This window comes from Cydia strobilella, chromosome 6 (genome assembly GCF_947568885.1).
Source record: "Cydia strobilella chromosome 6, ilCydStro3.1, whole genome shotgun sequence".
In the NCBI taxonomy this organism is placed as follows: domain Eukaryota; kingdom Metazoa; phylum Arthropoda; class Insecta; order Lepidoptera; family Tortricidae; genus Cydia; species Cydia strobilella.
The window spans coordinates 3,437,208-3,459,498 of NC_086046.1; the positions used below are offsets into that span (position 1 = coordinate 3,437,208).

The following is a 22,291-nucleotide window of genomic DNA, read 5'->3' on the forward strand; positions in this document are numbered from 1 at the left end:
CCTACACAAAACCTTAACACATTATATTTATTTAATCTTTATTACACAAAAGAAAATACAAATGTACAAAAGGCGGACTTAATGCTACAAGGCATTCTCTACCAGTCAACCTTCGGGCAAAGCAGATAACTTGTAGGTATACACCTAAACCTTCCTCAAGAAAGTCAAGAATCACTCTATTGAATATGGTAACATACCTACATGTGTCAGATATTACTTACCCACATACTTCTATTTTGTATACGGCTGGAATGTAATAATTCAATTCAATTCAATTCAATTATTTATTTCAGGCAAATGCCCATATAATTTGTTAGTAATACAATTAAATTAATCTTAATATGCTAATGTTAGTAAACACACATTAAATTACAAATAAAAATATATATCACATTTAACTATTTACATAATGAAGACTGCCACATTCCAAACACTACTGCTGTACATGCAACAGCATCCAGTGGTGTTGGAACGGGCAGTCTAGCCTCTCGGCCAGCACATGCAACAGACTGTTGGAGCTACCGCGCAACCTCCGCATCAGTGAGGCAGTACGCTTACGCATTATGGCCTGGAATCCATCAGTTCGAGCCTCCGCAAACATACCTGATGCACTGCAGAAGCGCGGCAGACCCAACAGTACCCTAAACCCATTATTATATTGTACTCTCAGGGTGTTGAGAGTACTCTGCGTATATCTTACCCACAGGCTGCACGTGTAGAAGCTCTGGCAGTAGGCCTTAAACAATGTTATTTTGACTTCTTTTGTACACCGTGCAAACCTGCGGGCAAGCATATTACAACGCACAGCCATGGAGCGTCTCTCCCTTTCCACGTCTGTGCCATCTGAGAGGTCCGCAGTCACCCAATGGCCCAAGTATTTGAACTCTGACACTTGTTTGAGTTCACTGCCGTACAAGTAGACGGGGGGTACTGTCCCAACAGTACCACCACGCGGCTTAAAAACAAGGAGCTCGCTCTTGGTTATATTATACCTGAGCCCATGTGCAACTGCGTACCTCTCACATATCCCGAGCAGCTTTCTAAGTGCACTAATCGATGGACTCAGCAACACCATGTCATCAGCATAACTGATGTTATTGAAGCTTACGCCATCAATTGAACAACCGACCTTGGCATTGCTGAGCTCACCGATTAATCCGTTCACATATAGGTTGAACAGCTTTGGCGAGGTTAACCCCCCCTGACGAACACCGCAATTCAACCTATATGCGTCAGATAACTTGTCCTTGAATAATGACTTGTCCGTTGTCGACAGCGTTTCAACAACAACATATTTGTGAAGGAAGGCAAGAAGTGTTGCTGCGCGGCCGTCGGTGCCAGAGACAGAGCGCTATCTATCTGGCTCACATCTCTAAAGCGCCCCCTAGTGGTCGTGCATGATTTATTCAGCGACAGTGTGTTAGATCTATCTTGGAGCTCTGATGGTGAGTGTGAAACACATTCCCCATCGACTAGATATCGAGTTTAAATTAATATTAAAGCAAGAAGTGTTGCTGCGCGGCCGTCGGTGCCAGAGACAGTGCTATCTATCTGGCTCACATCACTAAAGCGCTCTCTGGTGGTCGTGCATGATCTCTTCAGCGACAGTGTGCTGGATCTATCCTGGAGCTCTGATGGTGAGTGTGAAACACATTCCCCATCAACTAGATGTCTAGTTTAAATTAGTATTAAGGCAAGAAGTGTTGCTGCGCGGCCGTCGGTGCCAGAGACAGAGCGCTATCTATCTGGTTGACGTCACTAAAGCGACCTCTGGTGCACGATATGGTCAGCAACAGTGTGTTGAATCTATCTAGGAGCTCTGATGGTGTGTAAAGTGTATAAGATCCTGTTTCCCATTAACTCGAAACCCATTTCCCATTAACTTGAAACCCATTTCCCATTAACATTAAATTTGAAACATCAAGGGCGTTGTTTGGTTTTCAAGTATCGACTTCTGGGAGTTAAGGGGTTAAATCACTATCAATCGTAAATCTAATTTTGACAAAATGCAAACAATCAATATGGTTAGTGAACAATGTGAATATACAATACATGCATATATTTTAGACCATGTTATATGTCTACACAACCTTATTGTAGTAGGTTGAATACCTGACTGAAATGATTCCAGAAATCTAAATCCTCATTTACATGTATTATTTGTTTCAGGTCTGAATCTCCTCGCATGCAGTTCAGATGGTACAGTCGCTTGCATACAGTTTACCAACAAGGAGATTGGCACACCTCTAACACTAGATGAAAAGGTATATAACAGGTTGTATTGTATGGAACTATATATCAGTTGTCACACCGACAGCGTTAACATTAGGGACACTTGGGTGTTAACCAGGGACCGGCCCGCTATCCCTTACAAAGGTTTTGTAAGGGGTTTGCATAAGGTTTAACTCGCCATACCCTTTGCCAGACGAAACCCTTTCATTTTGCTTTTAAAACCCTGATATTAAGCTAACTCATTCGAGTAATCGGTAGCCCAAATACCCTTACAAACCCTTATCATCCGCTCACCAACACCTTGCATATCGCTTATAAGGGTTAGCCTTATAAAGGGCTTCCTTTTAGCATATAAGCGTGCTAATTTAATTCGTCTACCTTGTTCATAAAGCACACATTACTTCGAATCCAAGCGATCGTCGGCGGCGACGTTCTTTGATAGATATATACTAATCCTGTCTGTTTCACGCATGGCTGAACTACGACATTACTAAAGGGATAGCTTTATAAAAAGCGCTTAATGATAAGGATAACCCTTATTAAGGGGCTAGCCTTATTTTTGACTAAGCTTTTCGGTGAGGGGTAGTCAAAGGTAGGGCTACGAATGGGTTTGCAGTTCAAACTGGAAAGTCTTTCAATGTGTTAGCCGTGTTAAGGGATGCCCATTGAAAGGCTTTTATCGCGGAAATGGTTGTCCGGTCCCTGGTGTTAACGCATGGCAGGAGCCGTTCTAAATTATATGTACGTTCAGTGTGGTGACACCTTTACCTTATCCTTAAAATAGGCAAAGGAATACGGAGATGTGTAGAAGAGTGCAACACTGCGAATAAATTTAGATTGTAGCTACTTTTTGGTAGCTGAAGAAATATGTGGACATTGTCGTAACTGGATTGTCTTGCATATAGCAAAGATAATTAAGTGTATGGAGGCTTATTGTCATAGTAAATTTTGTAGTCACAGTAAATTTACTGCCATCTTGCGACACAGGATTAAAACTTTTAGATCTGACGACTGACCCATGTTCTTTCACTGATATGTGTTAAAATTGTTAAATATCAAACGGTGTCGCTATCTACACGAGTATAGGCCAAAGGTGTGGCGCCATCTTTTCGAGCATATTTTTTTCTTGATTTTCCGAGGCACGTTTTTTTCTTAGACTTTATTTATCTTATATATTTATATTAGTTTCATAGATTATGAAAGGGACAGCGAACCGAACGAAATGTACACGTGGCTTTAGTATTCCTTTGTCTATAACTAATAACTTTTGCATGAATCCTGTAACATTTTAATTTAACATAATTTATTTTAATTTCATGTGTTCGTGTGTTTGGTTCATTTAATTACTTAAAACAGTAAGTACTAACATGGTTTTTGAATTTCTGTAGTACTAACAATTGCATTACCTAATCCTATAACCTATAACCAATTATCTGTCGTATTTACCGCATTTCCAGCCCTCTTATTTGAACAAGTATATTCAGATGGATCAAAATAGCTTTTTGTTTTGCCTCTACGACCATGTTTCTGTTCCGTTCTGTTTTACTCGTACAAGTATTAAATCCATACTAATATTATAAATGCGAAAGTGTGTCTGTCTGTCTGTTACCTCTTCACGCTTAAACCGCAGAACCGATTTAGTTGAAATTTGGTATAGTTTGATTCCCGGGGAAGGACATAGGATAGTTTTTATCCCGGAAATCATCTCTTAAGAGGGTCAAAAGCGGGGTGGAATCATGGTGGAATTGAGATAATTAATGAGTTGCCTTGTGTAATTTGTATTATGCTCAAATTGAATGATTGCTATAAGACTTTCTCCAGGCGCTAAACTTACTCTAGCCGCTGTTACTGATTCCACGCAGACGAAGTCGCGGGCAAAAGCTAGTACATAATAAATTAAATAAATAGGGACAATCTTACACACACCGACCTAGCCCCAAACTTAGCAAAGCTTGACTGTTGGTACTAGGCGACGGTATACATACTTATAAACATTGATAACATCCATAACTCAGAAACAAATATATAAATATATTCTAATACTACGTCGGTGGCAAACAAGCATACGGCCCGCCTGATGTTAAGCAGTCTCCGTAGCCTATGTACGCCTGCAACTCCAGAGGAGTTACATGCGCGTTGCCGACCCTAACACTCTGCACCCTCGTTGAGCTCTGGCAACCTTACTCACCGGCAGGAACACAACACTATGAGTAGGGTCTAGTGTTATTGGGCTGCGGTTTTCTGTAAGGTGGAGGTACTTCCCCAATTGGGCTCTGCTCTAGATCTGGAATGACATCCGCTGTGCTGTGCCCTACCACACAAAGCGAGATGACATTCACAGTGCCGATACCTCTCCTTCGGACGTACCTGGCTCCGGACGTAGTTTAAGGACATACCCGGGTCTAAAAAGGTTGTGGTACATTTTGCTTGAAAACGACACAATGAATGCTTACCTCCGGGCTGCATCAGGCTCCTAAAGCTTAGCGGCCTGACAATACATGTCGCATTGGCGAGGTCCCAGAGGCCGAGCTCGGCGGACGTGGTGACTCTGCTTTAGATCTGGAATGACATCCGCTGTGCTGTGCCCTACCACACAAAGCGAGATGACATTCATAGTGCCCATACCTCTCTTTCAGACATGACATTTGTAAGTAATGCTCGTGATATCACAAATGACATATAACTCGAACGCATAATATGGCATTACGTATCAATCCGATAAATCAACCATTACTTCAAATATCACTCATTACGCGACGCAAAGGACCGGCCGAAGCGCGCGAAGTTTTTATTTTTATTTTTGTGAAATGTTTGGTTGACTTTGGCGGCAATTTAACTAAGTACGAGTAAAATTATTTGTTTACCCTTTATTTAATTGTGAGTTAGTGCCGATATAAGACGCCCTAGAGGGCTGTAGATGCGCTGCGTAGTGTAGGTGATAGCTGTGATGGTGCCAATTCGCGCGTGTTCGAGCGCTGTTCGCGTTCCGGCGATGTACCGAAACCGAGTGACCAGTGCCCACTGCAACTTTATTAACTCTAGTGGCATGAAAATTTGTCAGTCAAATTTGAATCAATGGTATTAGAGAATAGAGTTGAACTAGTTTTGTTTTAAAATCAAACAAACCAAAGTAACTTTGTTCCATTTACTAATGATTCAAATTTCATTTCATTTCATTTGTACTAGTATTAGGACATTGAACCCCAAAAGGTTAATCTTGCAACTGAGCTATGCCGATGGTTTTGATTCTCTTGCAGATTTCATTTAAATATTAGTAAAAATAAAATAAAAATGTTTCCAGAACGCCTTCTACGAAAAAATCTACGGAAAGTGTCCTGCTAACGACTCCACTCTCTCCAACTTGCTGGTGGAGTGTCCTGAGATCCTGCTCGCTAGAGAGAAGCCTGACGTCTGTCGAGACAGTCGGGACGCCTCACTCATCAGTGAAAAGTCTCAGGTAATCTATTAAATAAATCTACGGAAAGTGTCCTGCTAACGACTCCACTCTCCAACTTGCTGGTGGAGTGTCCTGAGATCCTGCTCGCTAGAGAGAAGCCTGAAGCCTGTCGAGACAGTCGGGATGCCTCACTCATCAGTGAAAAGTCTCAGGTAATCTATTAAATAAATCTACGGCAGGCCAACGACTCCGGTCTCTCCAACTTGCTCTCGCACTTGGCCGGTTTTTGAGCTTTTCACAGTTGGTCCCATTATCATCAGGTCAGGGTCTAATGATGGTAGCCTGGAGAACCGAGAATAACACTTCAAATATGGGCACATCTGCAGTGATTTGAGATTTTTTTTATCGTTGCCCGTGCTCTCAATATGCTGATGAAACCAGAAGCCCCCTCCACACTCGTGCGCGAATCGCGGCGCAAAGCCGCGAACGCGAGTTTGGAGTCTACTGATTACTGAAATGTTATACGATTCAGTCATATTTTTATTTAACAACTACAATTTAATTAATTAGAATAAATTGAGTTTATTTTAATTGGCCTTCTGTATTTTTAATTATAGTCATAGTTTTTAAGTATAGTCTAGTTCGCTAATCAGCGAAATCGACTCCACACTCGCGTTCGCGGCTTCGCGCCGCGTAGCCTGGAGCGGGTTATACAACAAAATATTCCTTACTGTTTTATGAAGTCTGTAATTTTTTTTTTACATTTCTTATTTATTTTTTGTTCAGCAATCCAAGCCAGCATTCACACCATCGCCCGTGTCTCTGCGACCAGTGGACCGACAGATAGAAACACGCACTTCGGATGGCAAACGAAGAATCACACCTGTCTTCATACCCCTTACTATGGTGGCCAGGTTAGTCCTCCCTATAGGGAATATTACGCGAAACTCTGCGTGGTGGCGCCACTACCACAATCTGAGGGTCTATCGCGAAACAAGAAAATCGAAATTTCGTTATCTAACATCTCTGTCACTCTTGCATATTCGAGCGATAAAGAGGCAGATAGCGAAATTTCAGATTCGCGTTTCCCGGGAGGTCCTCTGTAAACAAACCGCCTTGATGCATCAATGTCATATTTTATTATCTCTGAAAACTTGTCAAAAACTTGAAATAAAACTATGAAAACGGATTATATCGCGTATATTGAGTCACCCGTTGACCACGAACGCTGTAAAGAGTTCGAAACGTCGGGATGTATTATAAATTCAATATACGCGATATAATCCGTTTTCATAGTTTTATTTCATGAGTAACTATCGCGGTAACCGAAGACAATATTTTGTCAAAAACTTGTTAAAGGTACAGTATGTATAAGTAACTCTATGGTTTACTAAAAAAGCTAGTGCTGCACTCTGGTGGCAGAACATTGCACTAATATCCCCTATTGTGAAATTATTAGAGTCGGACTACGCTAAGTATTCATGGCAAGTGCTACATCAAGTATGTCGCTCCTATGGGATACATATCACTGCCAAGTCAGTGCAAACTTAGCGTGGTCGAAGCCTAACTTGCTATATAAAATCATCAAAAACGTGTAAGAAATCAAAGCCAAGAGAATGATCACGCCCGTCTTCATTAGCTAGGTTAGTATTTTCTTTTGTTAGCCCAGGATATTCAACATCAAACAACTATGGCTGGGCCTTAGGTTATAACAACCAATTTGGGAGCACCATTAACTATCTTAATTGGTAAAAAAAAAGAATATTGTGACTATATTTTAACTTGGCTGTAAAATCCTTATCTCAGCCCATTTAAATGAACTTCAAAAAGTATATTTATCATATGTATATTACACAATTTTGGGAACAAATCAAATTACTTTATTAAATACCTAGTCGGCTCATAAGTTCTGTCATATACATAGTATCAAATAAAATCAAAAGTTTAAGTTTATTCCGTATAATTTGTACAGCGTTTGAAAGCTTATAAACTAGAGAATCTAAATGTATAACATTTATTCAAAATGACCGCCATAATTATCTACACAGGCTTGAAGTCTTCGTGGCCAGTCGTCAATGGATTCACGCACCACTTTCATGTCGATATTGGCCACTGCCGTAGCAAGAGATTTTTTCAGCGAGTCTAGATTTGCATGAGGTTTTGAGCACACCTTTTCCTCTAAATACTGCCATATTTTATAGTCTAAAGGATTAAGATCTGGGCTAGAGGAGGGCCAATCTTCATGCCGTATAAAGTCGATTTTATTGGAGGCGAGCCAGGCTTGTGTAGACTTTGCCTTATGGGCTGGAGCAGAGTCCTGCTGGAAAACCCAATGCTGGTTTAGAAACATCGTATGGGATAGTGGTTTCACAATATTAGTCAACACCGTGTCTTGGTACACTTTGGCACTAGTTTTTACTCCTTTCTCACAAAAATGCATACTAGTGACGCCCGCATAAGAAACTCCCAGCCAAACCATCACAGATGAAGGGTGATGACCTCTTTGAATACGGGGAATGCTATTAGACGCTTCTTTACTATTGCGAGCGTACACTCTATCATTTTGTTTATTACAGTTTTCTTCTATGTCAAAAATTTTCTCGTCCGAAAACAGTATACAACGGTGCTTATTTTTAGCGTACTTCTTCAATAAAGCTTTAGATCTTTTAAGCCTTAAAGCTTTAAGCCGACCATTGAGAAGATGGCCAGTTTTTCGTTTATAAGCACGAAGTCTCAGGTCTTGATTAAACACTCTTTTCACCGTGTTTTTGCTCAAACCCATCTGGAGGGCCATAACTTTTTGTTTCCTAGCGGGATTTCTGGCAATGCGTGCCCTAATTGCTTGTACAACCGCTGGAGTCCTAGCTGTACGCGGACGACCGCTTCTTTTCTTGTCATTTAAACTAGAGACCTCACTGTATCTTTCTATGGTACGATACACAAATCTTAGAGAGAATTTTAAATTCTCAAGTAGCTTAAAAATTTTAGTCGGCGAGTGACCACAACGATATAGTGCAATTATTGCGGTACGGCTATCTTTAAGCGTCCACTCCATGTTGAAGAAAACAGAAAATTGCAAAATTATACTACTCAAATATTTAATAAAGATTCGAAATTCAAATGCAGAACGGTTTTTGTTTTAGGAGTTCCAAATTTAAATTTTAAAGGCCTGTGACAGAACTTATGAGCCGACTAGGTATTTTGATTTTGTGTTTTTTTAAGTAGTCACACTACTATATATAAATTATAAACTGAAATAAATGTCATATATTTGAGAAAAAGTGACGAAGCGACGGGTACCGCCGTGGTGGGGTGGCCTAGGGGTTCAAGGCGTTAGCCCGGATTGCTAAAGACGCCGGTTCGAATCCGGCCTTCACCACTGGAGGGCTTCGTCACTCTTTCTTTAATATATTACATCTATTTCAGTTTACAATATATATATTATTTACAGCGAATCTCTCGGCTCAATACCAATCGGCACAGAGAATTGCTTCAGTACGTCGTCTCAGAGCAAATCACGGATCCGAGTGGAGAGACGGGACGACATAGTGATTCATCCCAATGTGAGCAACCATGGGAATTCAAGCCAACACAATAAGAGTGCAGACAAGTGAGTATATTCGTGTACTTCGTTTTTAGGGTTCCGTACCCAAAGTAAAAACGGGACCCTATTACGGACCTTGTCCGTCTATCTGTCACCGGGCTGGGCATTTTTTTCTGTATTCATGCACTGGAGTTTTTTTTCCAAAATAGGTAAATTTAATGTTTTCCTCCTCCGTTCCTACTAGGAGGGAAAAAGCGTCCCTAGTTTTATTTTTCCATTCCGTTACTATTTTTCAAACACTTGGACGGCCGAGTACGGCGGTAACGAAATGGAAAGTACGAAAAATGTATGAAAATTTTGGCACATTGTTTCTTTCCTAGGAGCATGGAATCAGCTCATGATTCAAAAACAACATTAAATTTACATATCCTAAAAAAAAGTCCAATGCGTCACTACAGAAAAAAATTCCCGGCTGTATCTTATGAACCGTGATAGCTAGACAGTTTTACAGGTGATGTATTTCTGTTGCCGCCATAACAACAAATACTAAAAAGTACGGAACCCTCGGTGGGCGAGTCCGACTCGCACTTGTCCGGTTTTTTTATCATTAGAAAAAGGGTAAACAACCTTGACGTGTCTTTTTATTGAAAAACGCTGTTTAAAAATTAGTAACTGTTAGTTATGAAACCAAAAGAATGTAAATAATCATACATGTTAGCACAATCGGATTAGGACTAAGCTCGAAATCTCTGGAACAGTCCTGAAATTTGGTATGTACAAAGACCTATATAACTCCGTATAAGATGAATAGTCTAAGGAAAAAACTTGCGTCGGAAATCAAGAAATTTTTGATTCTCGCACAGATAGCGCTACCACCAATACCAACCTTTGGCCTATTCTCGTTTAGATTAGATGGCGTTGACGGTTTCGTTTGTTATTTAACAATTTTAACACTTATCAGTGAAAGACCATGGGTCAAAATTGTATAAAAATAATAAATACAAATAAAAAAATCATTTATCAATATTTATTTTATATTTTTATCAGATGGCAGTAAATTTACTGTGACTACAAAATTTACTATGACAGTACCCCTCTATCCTATGTATTCTCTTTGTTAATATTGATTAATTTAAAAACTTGGTAACGCAGTAGTAAATGCCTTATTTTCATACAATTCGGGAAACAATCAAGAACTACTGAGTTACTGTGATTAAGAAAATTTTACTTCGTAATAGCATAGATTTATATGGGACTACAAACTTACTTATGCAGTTCTTAAATCTTGAAAACGTGACTGATTTTGCAATATTATTTTTTTTGCTTGGTAAGCTAAATACTACTTATGTTCAAAATTTAAAGCTTAGGTCTGCTAGAAGCTACCTTAGAATTATGGTGATCGTGAGTGAGTGTGTCAGTGACAAAACTAAGGAACTTTGACGTGCAATCATTTTTAAACTACTTCAAATTGAATATTCTTGGGAATGTGTCAAAGCCATATCATGCCCTATATGTCCCTGAAAATTCAAGGTTCTAGCTTTAGCCAGCACAAAATTACAGGACGTCGAAAATGGCCTGAATGTCTTCGAGAAAAGAAAAGGATGGAACGGTCGTGCCTCTTTAATTTGTTCGACTTGGCGGGGGCACTACCGTGACCCGTTATTTTGTAGAACGTTTAGATGTTGACAGTAACATCGATATATTTAATTGTCGATAAAATATTTTGCTACGTCACTTTAGTATAAGTGCCCCGAGTTATCCCAGGTTTGCATATTTGTATTTGTATTTATTTATTTGCATAATCATGTACATTACATTTACAGAGATGGTATTTGCAAAGTAAGAGGCACTGATACAGGCGCGGATCCACCGTTGTGGGCAAGATGGGCATGCCCACAACCTTTTTTACACTTTCACGGTATATTGAGATCGATAGGCCTTCATAAAATAAAAAATAAAAACAATGAATCGTGCGTGATTCGGAACGCAGCAGAGCCATAGACAAAAATGGTGATACTTTTGGTCACATTTTTACAACATATTATCTGTTTCTTTTTGGCGCATGAATATGTATTAGAAAAAAAGAGATGACTACTGGTTGGAAGCGCGCACTCGCGCAGACCATAGACAATAGACAGATCTACTAATTTAAAAGCAAGAGTGTATTGAGTTGTATGCATGCACATGTAGATTCCCGCCAAAATGCCAAAAGTTCCGAGGCAAGCCGCCATTCTTGAAAAGTTTTTTGTTAATGTCAGTCAGGGTAAAATAGCTGTGATAGTGTGATTGTTGTTTCGACACAATGGTAAGTTATTTTAATGAAATTATTGCTATTTTACCGCTCTAATGCAATGCCCTACTCTATATATCATTTGTAACTTTGTTTTTTGGTCATTTCGGCCAGGGTTTACCTAAACAATCAGAGCAATTTATCGCTCTGATTGTTTCTCGACGTGTAAGTAAGCTACTCTATGTATATTACTTTTATAATAAAACAAAGTTACAAATTATCCAATAAAATATTCATTACCTACATTGTTTATCGATTTAATATTTGTACCTATGATATTTCGTGTTGTGTGTGATTTGTTTTCTTGAGGGGGTTTTTTGGCGTCTTCTAGTCAATGACTAAGTAAATATCTTGAAAATTAAATCCTACAACTACTCACGCAGCTGTGCAATAGGTATATATTTATGGGGCATATCATGCTATCTCGACTGAACATTTAGATTTAAAAAATTTAATTGGGTAGATTCTTTATGTACCTAGTCAAATATAAAATAATTTACCTACATATTTAGTGGTCGATTGAGTAGTAATGGAATACCTCATACTATAGGGAAATAAGTCAGCTAAGCGTAACTACGTTTACTAAGTATTAGGTTCAAGGGAGTTTAAAAATGATTCATAATACGTATGTATTATTAGTAATTTTCAAACTTTACCATACTATATATTAAGTAAGGAAACTGGCATATGGAGTACTCTATGCTTACTTATTTATCTAAGATTTGTACCCTAACATCAAAATGTTTTTACAAATATTAGCAACTCTCCCGGTTAGCGTTGCTACCGCAGAGAGATCTTTTTCTACTCTTCGCAGAGTAAAATCTTGGTTGCGGGCCTCAATGGCAGAGGAAAGGTTATCCGGGCTAGCTCTCCTGAATATACATAAATATACGAACCTAGATATAGATCAAATAATCAACGTTTTCGCAAAAAAGAAACGTAAGCTTGAATTTGTAATTTAAGTATATACTTAAATAGCAAAATCAAACTTACGTTTGGGTGCTCCCACAGTTATACCTCGTTACCTCGCGCGTCCAATGATGATGCCTATGACAGTTCATTTTTGTATGGAACAGCTGTCACGTAAAATGTTCGTACACTTTTTTGGAAGTATAGCACATTCGTTTATTTAGAAATGTACTAATTAACTAATAAAAATACGGTATAAACATAAAATATTTCTTATCTAAGTTCTTAAGCCTATTCAAATTTGACTTTGGAAAGTAGGTAAAGGTGTAAAACTGAGTCAAAAGTAGTACCTTAGTAATAAATGTAATAAATAGATATATATTGATTATAGTCTAGCATGACTTAATTGCTTTTAATGCAACTTATAGATTATGAAAAGCTCTGACAACTAAGTAGTCCACAAATTAGCTGTCTATCATTTATGATTTTTTACTTAGCCTCCTTGGGCTTACCGTGGGACTTAGTCAATCTGTGTAAGAATGTCCTATAATATTTATTCATTTATTTACTTACGCAAAAGGCTAAAATGTAAAATTCTTACTTTTTCATAACCTCGATACGAATGACTCCCTGTATACATAAGTATATAACAGATTGGCTCAAATATTTTTTTGCAAAAAAATATTGTAAACAAAGAGAGTGGTGCAAAACTGAATCATTGCAAATAAATATGTATGAAGCAGACCACTGATTAATTTTTGCACGTAGTATTTATTTTTGCAATAATTACTAGATTTAAGATTTGAGAGAATTGCTGTTTATTATAAGACGCGTTACAATAACAAAACAAATTAATAATAAAATTTTATAGGAATGTAAATAGGTATAGTGTTGTAGCACTATACCTATTTACATAAAAAAATCCTATATTTTTTTTTAAAGTTCCTACTTAAACCAACTTGTCTGAATTATATTGGTTAAAAAGGAGTAGTTATATTACTAATCATCAGTCATGATCATTATCTTTAATTTCTATTTAAGTAAAAAAAATTAAACTAATTATCTATTTTTAGTTCATGTACGTATAATAACTTGATGGATGTCAAAGGATATTTATGAAGATCTTAGAAGTTTTGTTATGAAAAAAATAGACTACCCGACTACCCGCCAATCATACCTCTATGATTGGTGCAAAACATGGTAATAACTTTTTAAAGATAAAATTCAACATCCTATTTTCAAATTACTCAAAATGAGAAATAATTTACAGCAAACATAATTGCTTACCAAATTCGTATACCTACATTTAAGATTCATTTCAAAGTAGAGTAGAATGCGGTTCGGTTTAGCATCTAACTGTAAATAAAGTTATTTAATGTAAAATGTATACTAGCGTTTAATTTAATTTGATATCATTTGAAGTAGCCGAAATTTCATCAAATCGGTTCAGTAGTTGTAAATTAAGTCTCGCCTGGTGCATGTCACTTGCTGGTCACACTACAATTTCCGAGACACCGTCAACACACCGCCCAGTTTAGTGTCCCTATTGGCTTACTAGCTGAGGCTAGTATAGGAAACAAAAAAAAGATTGATTGAAATTGATTTGGAATTTAATCAAAACTGACTATTTAATTGGACGAAATCAGCTCTGAATTAATTCAAAGCCAAAGTCCTGATGCGCAGGAAAAAGGAAATAGGTAATCAAATTCAAAAGTCATTCATGACTCATAATTGCTTTATGAGCGAACTTAGAGTCGCACTTGGCCGATTTTCGGTTTTCGGGTGGCTGTGACCACAACCTTTTTTGAGGGCTGGATCCGCGCCTGCACTGATACCCTGGTAGGGCATAGCAAAAAATATCTTACACACTAACATAAAATTTACATATTAAAATACAATAATAATTTATCAAAACATTCATATAAAATTCAATGCAATTAAATTCAATTGGTATAGTATTTAAATAATGTCACAAAATTTCTAAATAAAAGTCATATACTTATATCTAAGTTGACATGCACCTATGCATACTTACATTAAATTACAAACATTACGTACGTACTTGTACGTAGTATAGGTTTTATAATTTAGATAGAGGCGAAATAAATCATAGAAATAGGTAAAAATGTACGACCGTATTTTCGGCACAACCTATCGTCCTACAATTTTTCAGGCTACGACTATCATTAACCCAACAGAGTCTTTGCTATTTTGGCCGGTCTATTCGGGCGGAGCGAGTTCGATTATAACCAGAAGCGGTTAGTTTTATGTATTTTCAAGTTATAGAAATTGTATACATTTATATTTTTAGCGGTCTCGATCAGCGATTACGCAAGCGTTCAGCGCCTTCCCTCCCCGGCCCTAAAACTGAAGAGGTGCAAGTGAAGAGAAGTGGCAACGGCGCTCCGCCCCCCGCCTTTTACGCGCTGCCCGCGCCCGCGCTCGGTAGCGCCGGGCCCGTCGTGCGCGCCGCCGGAGCCCTGCGCCTGCAGGTACGCCACGCCAGCACATACACACACACACACACACACACACACACACACACACACACACCCGGGCCCGCGCTCGGTAGCGCCGGGGCCGTCGTGCGCGCCGCCGGAGCCCTGCGCCTGCAGGTACGCCACGCCAGCACATACACACACACACACACACACACACACACACACACACACCCGGGCCCGCGCTCGGTAGCGCCGGGCCCGTCGTGCGCGCCGCCGGAGCCCTGCGCCTGCAGGTACGCCACGCCAGCACATACACACACACACACACACACACACACACACACACACACACACACACACACACCCGGGCCCGCGCTCGGTAGCGCCGGGCCCGTCGTGCGCGCCGCCGGAGCCCTGCGCCTGCAGGTACGCCACGCCAGCACATACACACACACACACACACACACACACACACACACACACACACACCCGGGCCCGCGCTCGGTAGCGCCGGGCCCGTCGTGCGCGCCGCCGGAGCCCTGCGCCTGCAGGTACGCCACGCCAGCACATACACACACACACACACACACACACACACACACACACACACACACACACACACACACACGCACACACACACACCCGGGCCCGCGCTCGGTAGCGCCGGGCCCGTCGTGCGCGCCGCCGGAGCCCTGCGCCTGCAGGTACGCCACGCCAGCACATACACACACACACACACACACACACACACACACACACACACACACACACACACACACCCGGGCCCGCGCTCGGTAGCGCCGGGCCCGTCGTGCGCGCCGCCGGAGCCCTGCGCCTGCAGGTACGCCACGCCAGCACATACACACACACACACACACACACACACACACACACACACACACACACCCGGGCCCGCGCTCGGCAGCGCCGGGCCCGTCGTGCGCGCCGCCGGAGCCCTGCGCCTGCAGGTACGCCACGCCAGCACATACACACACACACACACACACACACACACACACACACACACACACACACACACACACACACACACACACACACACACACACACACACACACACACACACACACACACACACACACACACCCGCGCCCACGCGCCTTCACTATAACGTGTCGGCCCTCAAACTCACTCGTCCATCTTTGAGCGGTTTTCCGGCCTCTCCTACAATGTACTATTGCGTTACAGGTGATCAACAAAGCGTGTAACACTCATTACGGCACGCTCTCCCGGTTACAACTGCTGCCCAACAATTCCGCCTCCAGCGATCCCGTCTGGGAAACATATTTAGGTATTTTGAGACTTACTATTATTACAAATTAATTATAAACTATTTCATTTTAGTGCAACATTACTTAGGATAGTATTCCACCTGTTAAATTTCGTGCATTGCGTCTTCATAGACGCAAAATATATAGATAATAATATTCGGCAATATCCATATTCAAGCCATCTCTAGTTATAACGTATGTGGCAGGTTCCCCAGTGACGTGCATAGCGTGCGACGCGCGCTCGGCCGTGGTGTCGTGCGCGGACGGCTCGCTGCACGCGTGGCGGCTCGCGCGCACCACGGCGCACAGAGCCCTCCCACCCATTGGTGAGTCACAGCCCGAGGTCGCGAGGTCATGACCCCACACAACCTATTGCATACCTACCTACTGTCCGCGCGCGAATTCCGTGCACGGCTGAGGAATGTAAGGAATGTTGGGCGTCATGACAGATTAGTGTCATTTTGTACGTACCTGCGTGGCGCACACCCTCCCACTTCCTCGACCTCCGAATGCACGGAATTGGCGCGCGGACAGTATTATACAACCTATTACATTATTGATTATCTATCGCAAGAAAAAAGTATGATATATATTGAATTCGTGTATAAAAAATTTATTCCCAAATTGTACCTGAACCAAATAATAGGAATTAGAAATAGACTATAGGAGTGAGCAAATTTCTAGGATTATTCATTGACAGCCAACTTACTTGGAAATACCATATAAACGATGTGTGTAAATATTTAAGTAAGTCAGCACTTGCTTTTCATAAGCTTTCCAAGGTAGTAAATAATGAAGCTTCACGTGTTGCTTATCATGGACTTGTTGCATCGGTACTACGATATGGAGTCATCTTATGGGGCAATGCAGCTGATGAAGACGCAGTACTTAAAGCCCAGAAAAGATGTATACGATCTATGTGTGGTCTAAAATGATGGATAGTGTTATTCCGGACTTTAAATCACTAATTATCCTAACTCTGCCCTGCCTATATATCTTGGAAATTTCTGTCTTTGTAAAATGTAATGTTTTTGATAAAATTTGTGACACACGAAAGCTCCCTGTACGATCTCAATATAAAAAATATTTATGCCATTTTTTTTTTATCTGGTTTTTATGGAGGCTTTGGACACTCTAGGTGAACATGTCAGCCTCATGGGTGCTATCATAGTTCCCTACTCAAGGGAGAGGTCAATAAAGTGGTAAACACTGATTGCTTTGTCCGATATAGGTTCTGACAACCAACAATTGATCTGTCCATTGTGCATGGAGCCCAGACTACCAAAAATTCTTTTTCTCAAGTCCGAATTCCGGACGCATTCCAACAACACGTGAGACAAGTCATCAGTCTTCTGACAGTTTGCACACAGTGGTGACGATTTAACACCCATCATGCACAGAAATTTGTTTGTAGGGATGTGTCCGGACCGGACTCCGAAAGCTGAGACTAACACTTTTCTAGAGAGGTTAGCAGAATCAAACCAGGGTATCCACAAGGGTCTATCTTGAATTGTTCTGTACCAGATTCTAACACCCCTTGATAAAGCTTGTTCTCCAAAATGGTATTCCCATTTCTGTAAACATCTTTTTTTAATTCTGGGAATTACTTCACTTGAATATGGTATAGAATCGAGTACAGAGCCATCCATTACAGCGGTTTTAGCAAGCTTATCTACTGCCTCGTTTCCTACTAACCCTACGTGGGAAGGAATCCACTGTATTTTAACAACTCTATCTTTACAAATAAACTCATGAATCAACTGTAGAGCTTCATATGCAACAGGCATGCCTCTTTGTCCATAAACACAACGATTAAGGTGTTGAAGTGCACTCTTTGAGTCAGATAGTATTACAACTGGAGCACTATTAGCTAGCTTTGCGTGTGTGCTGCGTATGAAGCCTCCGCACACACGCAAAGCTCTATTTTGCAAAATGTCTAATTTCTTTAAATGATAAATAGCACAGCTTCCATAAATAAAACTACCATAATCCAGGCGACTTCTTAAGAGAGATATATAGAGGCGCCTGAGATTTTTAGGGTGAACTCCCCAAGACCTGCCCGCTAGAACCTTTAAAATATTAATATGTTTGTAATTTCTTTCACACAGCTCTTTTATATGGAGCCCCCATCTCAAGGGCGAATCCAGCCATAATCCTAAATACTTAACTTTACGAACAACCTCGAGAGACTTGCCATTAACAACTATGTCAACATTAACATCTTTTCGTGATCTTTTAAAAACACATACTTTCGATTTATTCTCAGACAGATACAAGCCAACTTTTTCTAGACAACCAATCAAACAGTCAATAGAGAGTTGTAGAACACTAACTGTATCTGTAGTGCGCCCTCTTTCCACTGTTTTATACAACACGAAATCATCATATTGCGAGATACAAACATTATTAATACTATTACCGATTTCCATGGTTGCAATATTAAATAAAAGAGGAGAAATGGGATCTCCTTGGGCTAATCCTTGGTGTGTATGTCTAATTAAAGGGTTACCTCCACAATTCAGAATAATTCTACAGCGCCTATTAGAAAGGAAATTCCATAGATATCATATCACATATCTTATTACCTATGCTTATGTTTTGTAAAATGTTAATTAATGAGCGTATATCTATGTTATTATATGCATTATCGATGTCGATAAAACAAGCAACAGTAGGTTGTTTTTTACCAAATCCTTGCTGAATATCTCTCTCTCTTCTCTCTCTCTTTAGCCTTTTTCTACCCTTTGGGTGTAGGCCTCCTTCATTTTGCGCCATTCGTCGCTGCTGAATATCAGTTGTAAGTAAAGCCAAATTATCTAAACAAGACTGAGCCCGTCTGAAACCAGTCGATGCGTTAGGAAGGAGACCCCGGCTCTCCACAAACCATTCAATTCTCTTCATAAGAATCAAGTGTAGAATTTTACATGGACAAGATATTAAAGAAATCGAACGTAAAGAAGATGGCAAGCCGGGGTCCCTCCCCGGCTTAAGTATAGGGACTATTTGGACATCTCTCCACTGATCCGGGACAACCCCGGTATGAATTATGAGATTAAATATTTTTATCAGCATTAATTTACCATTGTCTGAAAGATTAAAAATCATAGAATAAGATATGTTATCAACTCCTGGAGAGGTATCCTTCTTTTTTAAACAATTTTGCAATTCAGGGAGAGTAATCGGGATTTCTAACACAGAAGATTGTGCACTAGAAAAGGACGGGTCCAGTTCAGCAACACTATCTGGGGTCAATGAGTAAAGCAGATTCCTGGCGTTGTCGGGATCAACACCAGCACGGCCTCCAGAGTTTCCCTTCATCCATCTCATTTTCCTCCACATGATAGTAGCTGATGATTCATGGTCGATGCTCGTACAAAAATCTTTCCACGCTTTCGAGCTAGCCTTTTTTATCAGTTCACTGGCTTTTGACACCTTGGTTTGCCAGCAAGAAAGATTTGATGGAGTAGGATTACGTCGCACCTTTGCCAAGGCTAAACGTCTTTCTGCTACAGCTTTGGATATTTCTGAATTCCAATAATGTTTAGGTCGAAATTTTGATGAAGGGTCTTCACTCGTCTTGATCCAAGGGATATGTTTATCAGCTAATGATTGGATGTTTTTCATAAATATATCATAACTAGTTTGAACGTCATCACTCACTGAAACATCAAACACTGTTTCTGCTTCTTTATTATACTCTGCCCAGCTAGCCTCTTTATAATTCCTCTTCTTGGTAAACATTTTAGATCGGATATAACCACAGTTCATCTTTAATATCACATGATCACTACCCAAATTTTCATTACAAGTCTGCCAGCTAACATTAGTAGCAATGTCCGTTGAAGCGAATGAGATGTCAGGTGAAGATGTCTGCAGGCTGCCATTAACCCATTTAATGCGAGTGTGTGAACCATCGTTTAGACACACGAAATCATTTTCAAACATAGCTTTGTACACAGCCTCTCCTCTCCGATCGGATTTACATGACCATAGGGCGTGATGAGCATTCATATCACCAAATATTAGACACTCTGACTTAACAAAACTGAAGATTGAGTCCCAATCATGCTGATTAGTGGTTACGGAGGGTGGGCAATATATCGATATAATATGTTTAAGGCCAGGAATATTAAATATTTCAATAATCATGACTTGCATTTCAGAATTAGTTACATTATAAGGTCTATGTGAAAATTTTATTGATCTGTGTATGATGGCGCACAGGCCACCATAAGAATCGGACCTGTCTGCTCTTACTACGTTATATCCACTAAACTTAAGAGTAGTTTGAGTAGAAAGCCAAGTCTCACTCACAAATGCCATATGGATTTTATCTTGTAGTATTAAAAGTTCAAAGTTTCGAGCTTTAGGTTTTAAACTGTTAGCATTCCATTGGTATATGCTTATCAAATCCTTTTTTGTTGTGTTACTGGCCATTATTGTGATTTCCAAAAAGCTTTAACAACATCTCTATAGTGAAAAATTTCTGAACAAAATTCTTAACCTCACTCCAGATAAATTCCATAAATACCTTAATTTTATTTTCAAAATCTCCCTCGGTTGCCATTGCTTCATTTATCTTTTCCAAAAACCTATCTATTAAGGACTTTCTTTCTTTGCGAGTTCTTCGAGATTGCTGAGGGGGGACTACGTCAATTGGAGGACGGGTACTTTCAGTTTCAGATGATTCCTCGGCACTCATATTATGTTTCTCGCTTCTCTTCGATTTGCGGCGTTTTTTGTCACTTTGCTTTTTATTTTTGCTTCCAATATCCTTATTTTGAAGTACACTTTTTACTAATTCGCTTTCAGGATGCTCTTCTTCAAAATTAAAATTACTAACTGAAGCCCCAGCACATATATCTCTACAAGAAGGCTTCGAGGATTCCCCGGTTGAAAATACTAGGGGACTCGGATTCAGTAGCAGAGTTTCTCTCGCCTGGAAGCCACTGCTTACATCAGTATTCTGCTTTTTTTCCTCGTTAATTTTCTTTAGGGCTACTTTATATGTGCAATTGTTTTGCCCCATGAATGCACGAATGGATCTTTCTTTTAGGAACGCGGGACATAAGCTTTTCATCAAGGATAAATGGTTCCCGTTGCAGTTCACGCATTGGAACTTCTTTGTTTCACAATTTTCATGTTTTTCTCCGCATTTAGGACAGATTTGTACCTTGGATGGACAAAAATTACTGACATGGCCAAATCGCCAGCATTTCGAACATTGGGTGACTGGATACTTATATGAATCTACCGCCATACGACATCCATACGCCTTAACGTAAGGGGGCAGAATTGACCCTCGAAAACAAACACGTACAGTTTCACACTTTACCCACTTACCCTGCTCATCTCTTTTGTTTAATCGTTTGACGGCTAAAATCTCTGTATCTGAATCACACACAAAAATATCTTTTAGATCCTTTTCATCAACATCAAAATCTATATCTCTGACTACCCCGTAGCAGAATGGCAACTCGTTAGTATTTCTACAAATCCACTCAAAATTCTTCGCAACTTCACTCTCCAAGAAACTGTTTGCGTTAATCTCAGTATTAAATCTGATCAGTACTTTGAAAGGACTCTTATATTTTACTCTTAAGACGCCCTGCACATTATGACTCGACAATATCTTTGCAAATCCCAATTGTTTCGGGAGAGCGTTTTTGGAACTAACTGAAACCTCATAAATAATATCGTCAGACTTTGGTAGAGGACTACTCGAAGGGGGGGAACGACGTACATCTCTACGTTTATTCCTACATACGAGCGTAAACTCATCATCATCGCCACCGTCATCCTCTAACCGTCGCTTATCGCCTCGCTGCTCTGCAGAGTCTGGCTCGGGCTCCGCAGCGAGTTGGTTAACGGCATTCAAATCTCCGTCATCCCATTGCAAGTCCATCTCACCATCTCCTTGAGGAGTGGAGGCCTCGGAGCCCATGATAACCTTCCTGATTGATTCTGGGGACATCTCGGCACCCGCGGCCGGCTGCGGGGCCGTATCCTCGCCCGATTCACTCATAATCATAAATTGAGGGTAGTTCGATAAAACCACTAATATTGTGTTTTCACGAAAAAATCACTAATTAACTTAGTTTTTCACGTATTATCAGTACTAAAGTCATTGTAATCAATTTGTACACACTCGGAATTATAATACTCTCAGCAAAACACAAAAAAATCGG

At 40.2% G+C, this 22,291-nt stretch overlaps 1 protein-coding gene and 1 non-coding gene across 2 annotated transcripts in view; both read left to right on the forward strand.

The window, feature by feature from the left end:
* Positions 1-22,291, forward strand: part of LOC134741964 (protein HIRA homolog) — a 49,695-nt gene that overhangs the window by 10,308 nt on the left and 17,096 nt on the right. Inside the window, exons 7-14 of the mRNA XM_063674863.1 lie at positions 1,277-1,445; positions 2,170-2,264; positions 5,534-5,689; positions 6,416-6,543; positions 9,081-9,239; positions 14,684-14,864; positions 16,021-16,123; positions 16,310-16,429. Of these exons, the coding sequence (XP_063530933.1) occupies positions 1,277-1,445; positions 2,170-2,264; positions 5,534-5,689; positions 6,416-6,543; positions 9,081-9,239; positions 14,684-14,864; positions 16,021-16,123; positions 16,310-16,429 (1,111 nt within the window). The remainder of the gene's footprint in view (positions 1-1,276; positions 1,446-2,169; positions 2,265-5,533; positions 5,690-6,415; positions 6,544-9,080; positions 9,240-14,683; positions 14,865-16,020; positions 16,124-16,309; positions 16,430-22,291) is intronic.
* Trnas-gga (transfer RNA serine (anticodon GGA)) lies at positions 8,936-9,008 on the forward strand. The gene has a single exon. It is a non-coding gene; the product is annotated as a tRNA-Ser (tRNA).